Source organism: Neolamprologus multifasciatus, chromosome 7 (assembly GCF_963576455.1).
Source record: "Neolamprologus multifasciatus chromosome 7, fNeoMul1.2, whole genome shotgun sequence".
NCBI lineage: Eukaryota > Metazoa > Chordata > Actinopteri > Cichliformes > Cichlidae > Neolamprologus > Neolamprologus multifasciatus.
In genome coordinates, this window is record NC_140445.1 from 45,436,684 (window position 1) to 45,451,064 (window position 14,381).

Sequence of the window (14,381 nt, forward strand, 5' to 3'; positions counted from 1 at the left end):
GAACAAATGTGATGGTGAAAACATATTTACTTGCAGGCATTGCAAAAACTCTCTGTGTAAAAGTTTGCTCTTGCATGGGCGGAGGGGTGGGTTAACCAGGATATCCAACTCCTTATAGCTTCCTCAAAACAAAAGAATTTCAGATTTTGGCAAATAAACTTGTGCTGATATTTGATGGCCTGGATCAGAATCAGAAAGGGTTTTATTGCCAAATGTTGAGCAGGTTTACAACATTAGGAAATTGCTGAGGTACTTAGTGCAAACATACTGTCATATAACGCTTAAATAGACATAAAAATAAAAATAAGAATTAAAAGGCCTAAGTAGATAGATATATACATGAGTGCAGGTGGTAATCCGATTACTTTTTTCAAGTAACGAGTAAAGTAAGGGATTACTATTGCAAAAACGGTAATTAGATTACCGTTACTTTCCCGTAGGAACGCTGCGTTACTGCGTTACTAAAACCGTGATTTTTTGCGACAATTTCGCATGACAGTGACGTAAGCAAGGGCAACGTTTGTGACAACAGCTGTGTGCAGATCAACAATGGATAATATATCGAGTGCGGGAGAGAGTATGAGCATGCAGCGTTTAAAGCGTGGAAGTACTGACCTTACTTTAAGTTTCATTCCATAAAAAGTGACAAAAACATTAGTGTCCATTGTGCGTGGGAAGAAAACTTCTTTTTACAGCGAAAAAAAACCCCCTAAACCTCCAAGCAAGCACCGAGTTGCTACAACGTAATGGGAAACTCACAGAGAAACTCGCGTATCCTTCCACTGACCGCTGCGACACACCTGCACCAGGGTAAACCTCCGCCTACCCTATTCCTGCTTTACAGGTGAAAATAGAGCAAAAGGACCGCTAGTCTTTGACTTTATTTATTTTCTGCTGTATTTTACGTACATCTATTTGAAAGAGTGAATGTTAACACACAAAAAAAAATATTTTATGTGCTGGAATGTGCAGAAAATAGGTTTAAATGTTAAACAAATTTCTTCCAGTCAGAGAATGTTGCATATAATTAAATTTTTGCTTGATGCATAAAGTTAAAAGATTAAAACTAAACTTTTCCATTTGATTACATTTTGTATGATGGATTATGTAGAAAAAGTAGAACTGGGCTGAAAGATCTATCGCTTTATCACCTATTCAGGTTGTAAATCGTGTTTTTAAAAAGTAACTAAGTAACTGAGTAATTAATTACTTTTGAAAATAAGTAATCAGTAAAGTAACGGGATTACTTTTTCGGGGAAGTAACTTGACCAACACTGGTGATCAGTGCCAAACATGGAATGATGCAGTGAACACAGCGTAGGGTCATGTGTTAGTGGTGGGAACAGTCATACGGTTATTGTTCATGTGTCCAACAGCAGAGGGGAAGAAACTGTTCTTATGGCGAGAGGTTCTGGTGCGAATGGACTGGAGCCTTCTGCCTGAGGGGAGCAGGTCAAACAGACTGTGTCCAGGGTGAGAAGGGTCAGCTGAGATCTGAGCTGCACGCCCCAGTGTCCTGGAGGTGTACAGGTCCTGCAGAGATGGGAGTCTACAGCCAATCACCTTCTCAGCAGAGCGCACAACACGCTGCAGTCTCTGTTTGTCCCTGATAGTGGCTCCAGCGTACCACACGGTGATGGAGGAGGTGAGTGGGGACTGTCTGGTCTTGTATTTCAGAGCAAGTTTTGGTGGATGTTCTTCTGACAAATCTGTTCGAGAGGAACCTGTTGCTCTCTGTCCACATCTGGATTACCACCAGTCACACAACTGCAAATTGCATTCTAGGTGACTGTGTTGTATGAGGTACCAGGATTTAAGGGTCCACAGAGGGAATACTTCAGGAAAAAAATAAATACATTTCAGATTAAAAGATTACCAGTAGAGTCATTTTTACATATTCAGTCAACCACAAACCAATGTGTCTTGTTGCTTCAGACTTTAGTCATCCCACCAAAAGAGTCAATAGCAGAATAAATGGTTTGGCTGAGAAGATTCGGAAAATATTTCATGGGCACAACCCCCCTTACTTTTGAGCTAAGTTTATTTACATTTAAATAAATTATTAGCCACCGGTAGCATTTCTCGATGTCACCCACTTCCTGTCTGTCGATGGTACTTTCCATGCAGGGCTTGGCTTCCACAAGAGTTCCTCCTCTTGTTCCTTATCACCATCTGTCTGCAGCTCATCTTTCTGATGTATTCGTAGATGCTCCGTTTCATCTTGTATTGTGACTCTGACACTCACCACATATTCCCTCTTTCTGTTGCTCTTAGAGCCTCAGGGTGCTGGAGTTCTGTGCATTGTCGGAGTTATCATATCTTGGCATCAGTGGCATCCATCTCGTCATGTGGCCAGCTTATTATTCCAGCTAGTATCTGATGACTGGTAGGGCTGCACAGATGGTTTGGATCTCGTTCCTACCATTGAGCTGGCTTCCCAGCAACTGACTTACCTTCTGGAGATATGTGGCTGTGGCTGACCTTCATGCATCTTCATTATAATTCCTGTTGGCCTGTGGGATACTCAGGTACCTGTAGCTGTCCTGTATATCTGGTATACTCCCTTCTAGCATGCATTCATTCCGCATTACCTTCCCTCCCTTTGCAACAATTTGTCTACACTTATTCAGTCCAAATTAGATTCTGATGTCCTCACTATAGAAGCTTGTGATATAGATCAGTGAGTTTATGTCTCCCTGGAATGCAGCTTGATGTCATCCATGTACAGAAAGTGTCTGATGGTCCTTCCACTTCTGAATCTATATCCATATCCACTTTTAGTGACGAGCTAGTTTCAGGGGTTGAGACCTGTGCAGAACAGTAGGGACAGTGCATCACCTTGGTGTATTCTGCACTTCATAGTAACTTCTGTGATTGCCTTGGAGTTGGTCTCCCACAGTCCCAGAAAGTTCCTGATGAATGTTATTGGCATACTATTAGCCTTTTACAGTGCCAAGCACTCCAGTATCCATGTGTGGGGTAGTGAGTCGTAAGGTTTTTTTAGTCAATCCAGGCAGTGCTCAGGTTGGCTTGTCTGGTCTTAGAGTCCTGGTCTACTGCACTATTCACCAAGCAATTCAATTTTATTTATGTAGTGTAAAAACAGGCCAAAGCCTTAAGTTTGTAAGGGAAAGACGCTACAGTAATACAGAGAAAACCACAACAATCATATGACACCCTGTGAGCAAGCATTTGGCAACAGTGGGAAGGAAAAACTCCCTATTAACAGGAAGAAACCTCCAAGCAGAACCAGGCTCAGCGAGGGGCGCCCATCTGCCACGAAGGCTTAATATTGTTGGAAAATAAATTAGATTATGTTTATATGTATTCTCTAATATGCTTTATTCAACTTAAGTTGATGAATATATATCCAGAAAATAATACTTTTTAAAAATGAAAAAAAAAAAGACAAGTAAACATTTTCAATCTTAATCTTTTAATTTATTGTAATAACTTCTTTTAATGTGTTAAACTGTATTATTTTTTAATGCTTTTGTGATGACTGATGGGTTCTGGATCATCGAGTGACAGTGCTGGGAAAGTATACGAAGCCCATGAAGCTAAACGCTGCAATAAATAATGGTCAAAGTGATCTCGCTGCAATTTAAAACTGAAATCCAGCTGAAATTAAATCCAGCTAAAACTTCATTTCATGTCAACAGTACAGATAAGTAAATGTAGAGTTTAAAAAAGCAACTAACTTGTGTTAAAAATGATTACTTAAATGTGCAGTGTAATTGCAGAAGCAAGAAAACCTGATACCACTTCAGAAATATGAATGAAAAACTCTTGAAAAAATGTGTTTAGTCCTCAATCATTAAAAAAAGGATTTGTTATATGTAAATTAGTCCACTTCCAATGATTAGATCCTTCCAGTTCAAGCTCCTTTCACAAAGACTCCGTTTTGTTGCACCGGTCGTTCCTGTGGATCAGTGGTCTGCAGTAGCTCTTGCTGGAGGAAAGAGAAAAAAAAGTTGTTTCATCAGTAGATTTTACTGCACTCATATTTTATTACCACAACACACATATATATATATATATATATATATATATATAAACACTGACAGATTTTAACAGTGATAAATCCACAAAACTGTTCAGGAACATTTCAAAGATTACGCAAAACAACCAAAGGTGCTGACCCAACATCAACACTTCCTAAATCCCAATCTGAGTGTCAGTGGGAGGCACCTGAATATGCTCAATTCACAGAGGACCCACCCAGCTACCCTCACAACCCAAAGTCTCCAATGTCCCAGTGCAATAGGCCACAGGAACACCCTAAGGTCTACACAGCAGATTATTCTGTGCAGAATACAAACATATTTCCAGCAAACAAGATGTAGGATTATTTTCCCCTCAAAAAATATGTCCCTTGTAAACAGTTTATGCATACGTGGAGGAGCCCTGAATCAGGTGCCTATCAGCATTACTTTGAACATAAAACCAAACAAAAGACATCATTTGATAAAACTGTTTGATGCAGGTCAAACAGTTCAATCAACTGCATTTAAATATCAACAGCCCACCTGTACCAAAACACCACTGGAATCAGAAAGGAAACAATGGTTTCACCAAAGCAGCATCTCCACTTCATTTGAAATGACTCCCGATGGGGAATATCTGGCAGGTTTCACAAAGTCGGATTTTGACTAGAGATGAGCTCCAACTGAACACCGAATTGGTCTTCTGGAAAAATTTCCCTTGAATTTCTAATGAACTGCTTGCTTCCCTTCACTCCAGCAGAGTTCAAAGTTAAAAGGAGGATTCAGCCAAGAAATTTACAATAAATTATGAATAACTTATAAATTATGAGCCATGTTTTGTCAGCAGCTGTCACTGAGCTCTCACTGTGTTAAAGGGAAATCCAAGCTTTGAGTTCATTGGGGCTACGGTGGCTTTTTTTAGGCTCAAAATGGGTCATTTTATTTTGGTTAGTAGACACATTTTATTATAGAAGTCAAATATATCAATGTGAAACCTGCTTCCTGGGGCTCTTTGGATAGAATATCACCCGGAAATAAAGAAACCAGGACTGTCCACAGATGTTCTAGGGAAAAAATATTAAATGGAGAGAAAAATATTTTTAAAAACCCCAAGAACTTTTGTCACCAATCTGTGCACATTCCTTACCCTGACAAAACAACATATACTCAGACATACACACAACAGACACAATAAATTCACACAACATGAACTGAAGGTCAGGGCAGGTGTACCCGGACCAGATATGCTCACCAGCTCTCCAGTCTTTCAGTCCCTACACACCAGGGACAATGAAAAAAAAATCACACTTTGCCAGACTGAGATGTCGATCTAAGATTTTTCCTGCTAAAAGTCTACCACTACCACTAAACCATGGGTAAAACAAGAATTGATTGTAACCATAGGCAACTACAGTGGCAGCCAAAAACGAAATCAGATGAGAGACTCGAGAAAAATGATTTTGTTTTGTACTTTCTGTGAGAATTGTTATCAGGTTCACATTTGATAACTGAGGTTTATTGGATAGTTCAGCAAAGCAAGGACTTTCTGGTTGGCCTTTACTTTGCAGTGGTCTCATTTTAGGCATGACTTGCGCTTCGAGTAAAAGTTAAGGTATTTAAAATGTGTTCATGAAGGCTCAGAAGTGCAGTCGAGAAAAACTTTGCTGTGGATGTTTGTCTAACTAACCTGCAACAAGCTTGCTCTTGCGTGAGGCCTCTGAAGCCAGCATCTGGGACACATTCATGATCCTCTCCTGCTGCTGCAGAGCTGAATCCAGCTCAGTGAAGTCCAGTGGTGCAGATGGCTGTATGTTCTGGACACTGCATAAAAGGACACAAACGGGACTGACTATATAGCGTTGATTTGAACAGCACACTTGAACTAAGAAGCTTTATGGACCCATCGACCATGAAAACAGTTATGGAAATTATTCAGAAAGCACACAGGAGATATTTGGTACATTTACAGTACTTAATTTCCCTTTTAAATAAGTATAATGTTTGTGGGATTATTAATAACAAGCACTCAGAGAGCACAAACCTTATTTTTTATTGGATTCATTCTCTTTCCTTTGACAGTACTTTCTTAAAAGATGTTATGCATTTTGGGGTCCAGTTAAAAGAAAGGCAGACATGAAACGTAAAAGAGGTTAGAGGTCAAATGTGATATGATATTTGGATGTAAACTCTAATGTGATATTTACAGTCCCCATAAACCAGTATCATTTCCTACATGTTGCCAACACAAACAAAGGCAGCAGAATTTTAATTATAGTTTTTAAGATAAAAGCCATTTTATGAAAGTTTGACCTTATTTGACCTTGAAGGAGAGGTGAGATATAAAATATGATGTATTTAAAATCTTTATACAGTACTTTCTATGTGTTGATAATACACAGCACACTTTTAAGAATCATAGTTTCTAAGTTAAAAAGCTTTTTGTCAACCAATAAAACATTAAGTTGACTTTGAAGACCTAAGGATAATTTCAGTGGATTGTTGACCCCACTCTGCTCCCCTAACTACACTGAACCTTTCCTTCTACCATATTTACAGACAGAATGACACGCATGTGATATGACACACAAACAAGTGTTAAGGTATCTGATGTATTACCACTAAGGCCTTACCTCCCACCTGGTATATATCCAAGTGCAAAAAAACTACATCTTTACCCCTAAATTCCTTCAACTGGTGTAACTTCGTTATGAGCACCATCTACCTGGATTTGGCCAGCAGGGTCTTGATTCGCTCAGCCCGACGGGCACGTTCCTCCAGCTCCTCTGGACTAAGAGGCTCATCGGTGTCAGACTCAATGTAGCGCTCAGGGATGAGAACTTTTTCTGGTTTGGACAGCTGCATGTTGGGCAAACAGTTAGTCACACACATTGGTCTGTGGTTTGAAGGTAGAGATTTTTTTTCAAATGAATTTTTCTTTCATTAAACACCAAATCACAGCAAAAATCATGTCAGGCCAGTTTCAGGACCAAGCCTCAAACTTGCTCTTTGACAGGAAGAAACCTCTGTATTAGTGATGCTGCGACTTTCTCAATGAGCTGCTTCTAACTGAAGTCACATGTGTGTGTACCTCTCGGCTGATATCCAGGTCATAGTCGAGAGGTTCCACATCCACCTCTCTTATGCGTGTAGCTGTTACTGTCACCCACTCATCTGACTGGATCCTGCCCCTCTCTTTGACTGGATTCCACCCTTCATCGCTTTGACCTTCTGCCACAGGTCGCTCCTCCTGCCAGTCAAACACCTGCAAGGGGGATGAGTCAGAATTAAAACCTTACCACACTGTGGAGGGGGGGGGGGGGGGGGGGGGGCTATTCTTATCATTAATAGAATCTTGAATCATTTAGTTAAGAATCTTGAATCATTATTATCAGAATTACAGATTAGCCAAATCTGATGTACACAGTGTTTATAAATAATGATTCCAGGTCAGATTTCCTGCAGTAACTGCAAGATTAAAGTTAAAGCATCAGCTGTTGTACGTATTAGAAGTTCTTTTAGGCTGTAATGGTTTTTTTCAGAGATGAAGGCATTAGTAAAAAAGTAACTCGACAGATTAAAATTTTTAAAAGTACAAAAATGTATAAATTAATTAACAATAAATTAAATATCTTGGTCACTGAAACATGTTTTTAAGCAACACTGCTAAAAGTACTGGTTCCACAACAAAATAAAAATAAAAATATTGTGCAGGATAAGGCTGACTACACAAAGAAACTCTACCTGCGTGCATGTGTAATGTTACTGCATTAAGCTGTGGTCCAGACAGAGAGAGGCAAACATAAACACATCACTCCTGTAACCAGGAGTAATTACAGCAAGTTCACCCAAGAATTTGAAAAGACTGTTCTTAGTATTGTAACCACAAGCAACTACAAGACAGCCAAATGATTCGTATGTGTTTCTGGATCTGCCCTTTCTTCTTTGTGTGTGTGTGTGTGTGTGTGTGTGGTGAGAGGTACTTGAGAGTAATCATCCAAGGAGCATCAAAGCCATGCATGCATCCTTCCCACTCCAGTAGCCTGCAGCAGGGTCTGAGCTGCTGGTGCTTTCACATGCTCTGAGAAACACTGCATCCCATGCCTTGTTGTGCTCGGGAGAATCAATCGCACACAGAAGGACAGAGATAAAAAGAGAAGACCATGCAGGCAAACCCCCACCGGATTAGGAAGAACACAGCGAAGAACAGATTCAGAAGCAAGAAACTCTTTATTGTCAAGTGCAAATCTCTACATGATAGAAAAGAAAAGGGGAAAGAGTTGTGCACTGCTTCTCGATTACACAGAATTAGGTGGCGATTAGCAATTCACTTCTTTAAGTTCTCTACTATATTTCTACTCTCCAACTGAGCATCCTCGTGTTACTACTCCACACTTTGATCTGATAGGCTTTATGTAGGTGTGAAAAGATAAAGACAATATGGCAGAAGAGCTTTCGGGGTGAATATCTGACTGAAAACAAGGAGTGTACAGCTGTGCCATTCGAAGGAACATAACTAGAAAAACAATAACAGGGGTTATTTGTTTCAAATGTTAGCAGGAAATGTGTCAACAATACATGGAGTAAAAATGATTGATGAATTTCTCTTTAATACATCTTTGTAAATCTGATAAAGACAAATTTCTTTTATTTTTCTCTCTTAAGGACATTAATGCCTCAGATCACTAAAAAAATTTTAATTTTCCCACAGATCTCCTGTGACAAAGTTGTCCACTTTTTGTTCACACATTCATCACACAATTGCATTTCAGCCCATTTGCTTTATCCTGTCATGTATTATTATGCTCTATAAAAAAACAAAACAGGCCATCTTTCTTTTCCAACATTAAATATGTCAGTGTAATTATGAAACACAGTCAAAAGCTAAAAAGTAATTATGTAGTTAAAAAATGATGTATAAATAAACATGTCTAATGCTGGTGAAGTACATAAAAATAAAATATAGTCTGGCATTATCATTATTGTTATCGATATCATTATTATCATCATCATGTGCACTGAAATGGGTGAAAATGATTAGCAGAAGGTGACAAGCTATGTATTGCTTACTGTTATAGGAAAATTTGATTTCAAGGGTTTATGGGAAATGTAGTAAACATTTGGTTAGTCTGCTATCATAACACCAGTACGGCAGTTATCGTGTGTCATGTAACCTTACTGGAAGACTTTGACATTTTAAGCTTCATTATTTTTTTTCCATCCAAGCACATTAGCATCTACGGTATTCTTCACTGAGACCAAGGGGCACAGCTAGCTGTAAGCTAGATTTAATCTAAGTGTCAAATGTCAAAGTTTTCCTTTAGGGATAAAAACCAACAATGTCCCCACAACTTCCTGACTAAACTCTGCTATTGCACATAATCTATGATTCTATGATGCTGTAAACACACCATGATTAGCTAAAATGGTGATTAAGGAGGTACATTTAGGACAAAGGCAAAAAAGATCGTCAACATAACAAGGCACTTGGATTTTGATTGAAGAAAAGAAAGCAGGGAGGTGGGATCATGATTTTTTTTTGTAGCAATGCATCTGTCTTCATTTCATCAACCTGAAAATGTATATTTTCTTTTTCTGACATTTTCCCTCACTCTTTTATAAGCTCTAAATACCAAATCTCTACAAAATATAACTGTACAGCTGTATACTGAAAATATCACTCAGTAAATAAATAAAAGTGTACAAGTACACAGTATGTAGATGTACATAAATGGATTCTTTTCTCTACTTTGTGGTGACTAAAACTGAGACAGGAAGGCGGATTGATGCCTTCAGCTCACTCCTCTTCTCAATGGATTTACATTCAGAACTGTGTCAGTGAGGTCCCACCAAGGAGCAGTGGAAATAAAGTTCACTTTCACCTGAACCTTTAAATAATAAAATAAAATAGACAGGGCATCTTTTTTTTCTGGTCTGAAACTAGCCAAGCATTACCCACAATCCCCTGTGCTCCTTTTCTCTCCAACTCTCCTTAAAGTATTATCCACGCTAGCTAGCCAGCTGTAGTCAGTCCCGCCCTTTAGCTTGTTAGTGTTTTTGGCTACCATCAGTGGCTAGTGGTTACACAAGGCAGGCAGTGCTAGTGTGTTAGCATTTCCACTAGTATATTATGTGGTTGGGGGTGGGAGCGTGGCATAGCAGCTCTGGTGGTGGAGGTGGTGCTCCCTGTGCCTGCTGCTGCTGCGGGGTTGGGAGTAACGTACGGAGGCTGGAGGGTCGGAGGTGCTCGAGGGCAGCCTTGAGGAGGACGACGAGCGTTGGGCGGTGACGCTGGAGGCAGACAGGCCCGTGCTGGAACGCTCGCCCTGGCTGAGGTTCCTCTTGCGCTCCCGAACTAACGCTTTCTGGTGGCGCTTCATTCGTTCCAGCTGCTCCTCCGCAGTCATTCGGCCTCTGGCCTGGCTGCTCGAGGGCTGCAGGACTTCGGAAGTTGATGACAGACACTCCAAGGCACTCTTAGGTCTTTCCTAGTGAGTAAAGGCAGGAAAAAACAGAACAAGGAAAGCTTTGGTATGACATGGGGATGTTTGGTTAGTGCTATAAGAGAAGAAGGCTGAATTCTCACCCTTAAATCCCAGTTTCTATCTTCACTCAGACCACATGTCCACTCTAACAGTTTCCACTTGGGAGAGGATACAGTTCCACCCTAACCAATCATTACAGATCAACTATCCACTTTACTATGAAGCCAATTAGATGCATAGCCATGCCAACATGCTGCTTTTTATTGAGATTGTAAGAGTGAAGTAGAGCAAAGTAAAAACTGTAGCCATGGCTGACAGCTGCTGAAAGAAAGCAAACACTGGCTCTTTAAAATATCCATCTTACAGCTTTACAGTGGTTTCTATCCCACCAGAATCATTGACTGGCTAATCATTAGTCCTCACACGGTGCTAACTGGACCTAATCAAGAAAGCTTTTTTTCATCCACACTGCCAAATATATCAGTTAGACTGGACACATTCGAAGATCTGGACTCAGCCAATAAGACAGATTAAAAGTGGCAGGAAACAAAATGGACATAAAACCAAACAGAACAGTAAAATAGCAGGTAGTAAATGCAAAAGAAAAATCAATTTGCCTGGATACAGATGCAAAAAATCTGTTTCTACTGCTCACACAGATGGTCCACAAACCGAGTGACAAAACTGGGAGAAAGTTGTAGTGAGAGATTTTTCAGCGGTGTCAGTTTGCAAACATATCATATTAAAAACCAAAAACAAACACGTAATTGAACATAAGATTAAAACAGGCTTTTAAAAACAGACAAACCCTGAGTTTGTACAGTTTATTGTCTTTACTCACCTTTGCTGCAGAGCTCCCAAGTCCTCTCCTTAGGGTGACGTAGGATGCGATGAGATGAGATGAGTTGGACTGGTTCTGTCGAGAGGAGGAGCCTGACAGACCAAGAAAATAACAAGAGCAGTAAATTAATTTAATGAAAACATTGAAATCTCTAATGGAATATGTACTAGGAATATGGACTTGAATAAATATACAGATGTTGTGCTGAATGTTGTGCTGTCTGAGGGGTCAGGTGTTATAAAAAGAATCAATATTAAAAGATGCCTTCATGTAATTGCCAAACGTAAAAACTGTTTACAAAATCAGATTCTTTATTTTAAAAAATGTTACATTTTAGATTTTAAAAATGTTAATTAAATTCCAGATAATCATCCACTGTCAAACATCAGCCTCCAAATGACAATTCTATAACTAAAGGAAGGCTTATTGGCGAGATAAGCAGCTTTGAGTAGTCAGAGTAGAAAAGCCCTGTGTAAGTACCATTTAATAAGAGCATGTTTCAAATTTTAACTGATGAATACTCAAGTCTAAAGAGACTTCATCTTAGTTTCTTATTAAAATACGTATTTTCCACTACACACTTTCTCTTTTAATCTTTTTATGATTACACCTCCATCTTTTACATCTCCATCCCATCATAACACAACTCTATTCTGTATTTTTAAATATGTATGTAGCCAGGACTTTTTATGGTATTTAAAATATACTGTAACTAGACTACACAATGCTGATGGGAAATCACTGGCTGCTTTAAAATTGTGTAATCAAGTTCAACAGGAAACCTTTTCCAGTCAGATACCATACATCATTTACACATTACTTTTCAGATACCTTTACTTGAGAAATACTGATAGTCAGTGTCAGACCCAATGTTGTGGTGGTTTACTCCTGGCAGCTCTGGTTCACTCAGGTATGAACGCAAGTCAGTCTGAAACCAGAAAAGATTAAACAGGAAGTTGGACTGGATAGACTTCTTTGGCTGCAGCGAACAATATAAAATGAGATGTTTAACTGACCTAACCTGTAGAGAAAATACACACAGAGAATTAACACAACAACAGGGAGTAAATGGCGGCGTACCTTATAGTCTCCATTGACAACATATTGCCCACTTTCTCTGTCCTTCTTCCTCTCATCTGACTGGCGCTTCAGCCCACGCACCGATGTGTGGCGGATAACTGAGGCCTCTTTGGGGAGGGGCGGAACCACAGGAGGTATATCCTCATAGTCGTACTGGCGAGGCAGTGGTGGCCTGGGTGGGGCACTATCCTCTGCCTGTGCAGCAACGAGGACAAGAAAGCACAGTTATTTTGCTGATAACATTTCATTTGTAAAATAGACTAAATCCAGCAACTTCGTGAAAGTTAACTTTCAGCTGACTCTGACGTTTTTACCAGCAGAGCTGTGGCACTCACCCACTTTGGCACAGTGCTGTGAGGCAAAGTATAAGAGTGGATGTTTGGGATGGAGCTGCGAGGAGGAGGCTGGATCTCTGCACTGGGAGAAGGCACTGCTGGTTCTGACACTGAAGGCACTAATTTCCTCTCTGGTGGGATGTGTGAATGCAGAGAAATCAGAATTTAGATTTTAAATATAAGACGTTTTACACTGAGGTTTACACCCAGGCACAGGAAGAATTTCTTATTCATTTACACTGAGAGAAGGAGTAAGAGAAATACAGTTTCAATCCAAGTTTGACTGGAAAGCAGAAGAACAGGGAGTGAAAGTCAGTGACATAGTCAGACTCACTGTAATAGTAATTACAGCACAATATGCACAGAATATAAAATACTAAATACCAGACCATGTGGCCATTTTTAGCTATACACCTACAAGGTGTGTTGAGATCAAGGCCTTTGTACGATCTTAACCCTGGAGAACCCTCAGACCCCATTGGTTTACTAGGGAAACCATGGGGTCAAATTTGACCCCATGGGTTCTCCAGGGTTAATGACTCTCTTCCCATCTGGTTATCATTACCAGTCCCTGCACTGAGTGCTCTGGTTTTGGGCTCTCTACCTGGGTTCTGGACAGAGTCAATGGTAATCTTGTAGTTGGCTTTGCTGGCACTCAGTCCGGCCATCACATCTTCAATCCTCCACAGCTCGCGCTTCATCTCAGCTTTCTCTTGCTGTATAACAACATAAAGACAAAATCAGCAGAAGGAATCTGACTCAGTTCACCTCATATTTGATGTGGTTTCATTTTGGCCTCATCTTCATTTACAAAATCGGGCCTATAACTGTAGTTAGGTCATTGTTGGGATGTTTTCCTTCTAATTTGCACTGGACTGGAAAATAAACGAATGAGATGAGCTACTTCTTGTAGTTTTATAAATGTCTAAAACCAGTAAATGTTGAACCGGTGCCCCAGCACTTCAAAGAAAAATAAAAGGGTATATTTCTGTTCTTGAAAGTTTCTTGCTCATACATATGACATGTGTACATATTAGAGATGGCACGATACCACTTTTTTTATGTCCGATACCAACATCATAAATTTGGATATCGGCCAGATATGAATCCAATATAGTGTGTTTTTTAATAAATAAAATATTTTTTTTTATATCTTGCTGCATTTTGTATAAGTTCAAACTCAAGTTTAAAAAAACAACAACTCTAAAGCTATTCTGTTATACCTGTATGCAAAAAATACACTGCACCCAAAATATTTCATAGTTTAGCAATACTGATCAATCTAATAAACTTAAACCTGCTCCATCCTCCCTATTCTGGTATTTTAAAGAGTACTTAGCAGAAATATTAAGCAACCTAACTAATAGGGTTGCAAATCAATTAATTTTCAAGAATAATTAAATAGATTCAACATCTTTTTTCAACAGAATTGCAGACTGCACAGATGGTACCTTCCCAAAGGAAAAAGTACTATAGCTTACTAGGGTATATTAGACTTAACAGTTACTATATACAGTAATGGACTTCTATACATTTTACATCAGATTAAAACTTTGGGTGTAAGATTCAGATAATTAATTATTAAAAGCTCGACATTTTAAATGAGAATAAGAAAGAAAAGTATGTCTTTGTGCCCCCTTTTCCCTGTTCATGCCCT

General features: G+C 39.4%; 1 protein-coding gene across 5 annotated transcripts in view; it reads right to left on the reverse strand.

Moving 5' to 3' along the window:
• Positions 1–3,417: 3,417 nt before the first annotated feature.
• LOC146515082 (pleckstrin homology domain-containing family A member 7-like) overlaps positions 3,418–14,381 on the reverse strand; it is a 132,969-nt gene continuing 122,005 nt past the window's right edge. For 2 of the 5 annotated variants that reach the window (XM_085164938.1, XM_085164937.1), the window contains 11 exons: positions 13,329–13,440; positions 12,725–12,855; positions 12,390–12,584; positions 12,141–12,237; positions 11,310–11,401; positions 10,208–10,471; positions 7,075–7,248; positions 6,709–6,842; positions 5,674–5,807; positions 5,239–5,260; positions 3,418–3,952 (listed from right to left, as the gene is read on the reverse strand). In XM_085164938.1, coding sequence (XP_085021064.1) covers positions 3,889–3,952; positions 5,239–5,260; positions 5,674–5,807; positions 6,709–6,842; positions 7,075–7,248; positions 10,208–10,471; positions 11,310–11,401; positions 12,141–12,237; positions 12,390–12,584; positions 12,725–12,855; positions 13,329–13,440 — 1,419 coding nt within the window. In that variant the 3' untranslated portion in view covers positions 3,418–3,888. Of the gene's footprint in view, positions 3,953–4,012; positions 5,261–5,673; positions 5,808–6,708; positions 6,843–7,074; positions 7,249–10,207; positions 10,472–11,309; positions 11,402–12,140; positions 12,238–12,389; positions 12,585–12,724; positions 12,856–13,328; positions 13,441–14,381 lie in introns of those variants that run through there. The other 3 variants (XM_085164936.1, XM_085164939.1, XM_085164940.1) reach the window with 3 other exon arrangements.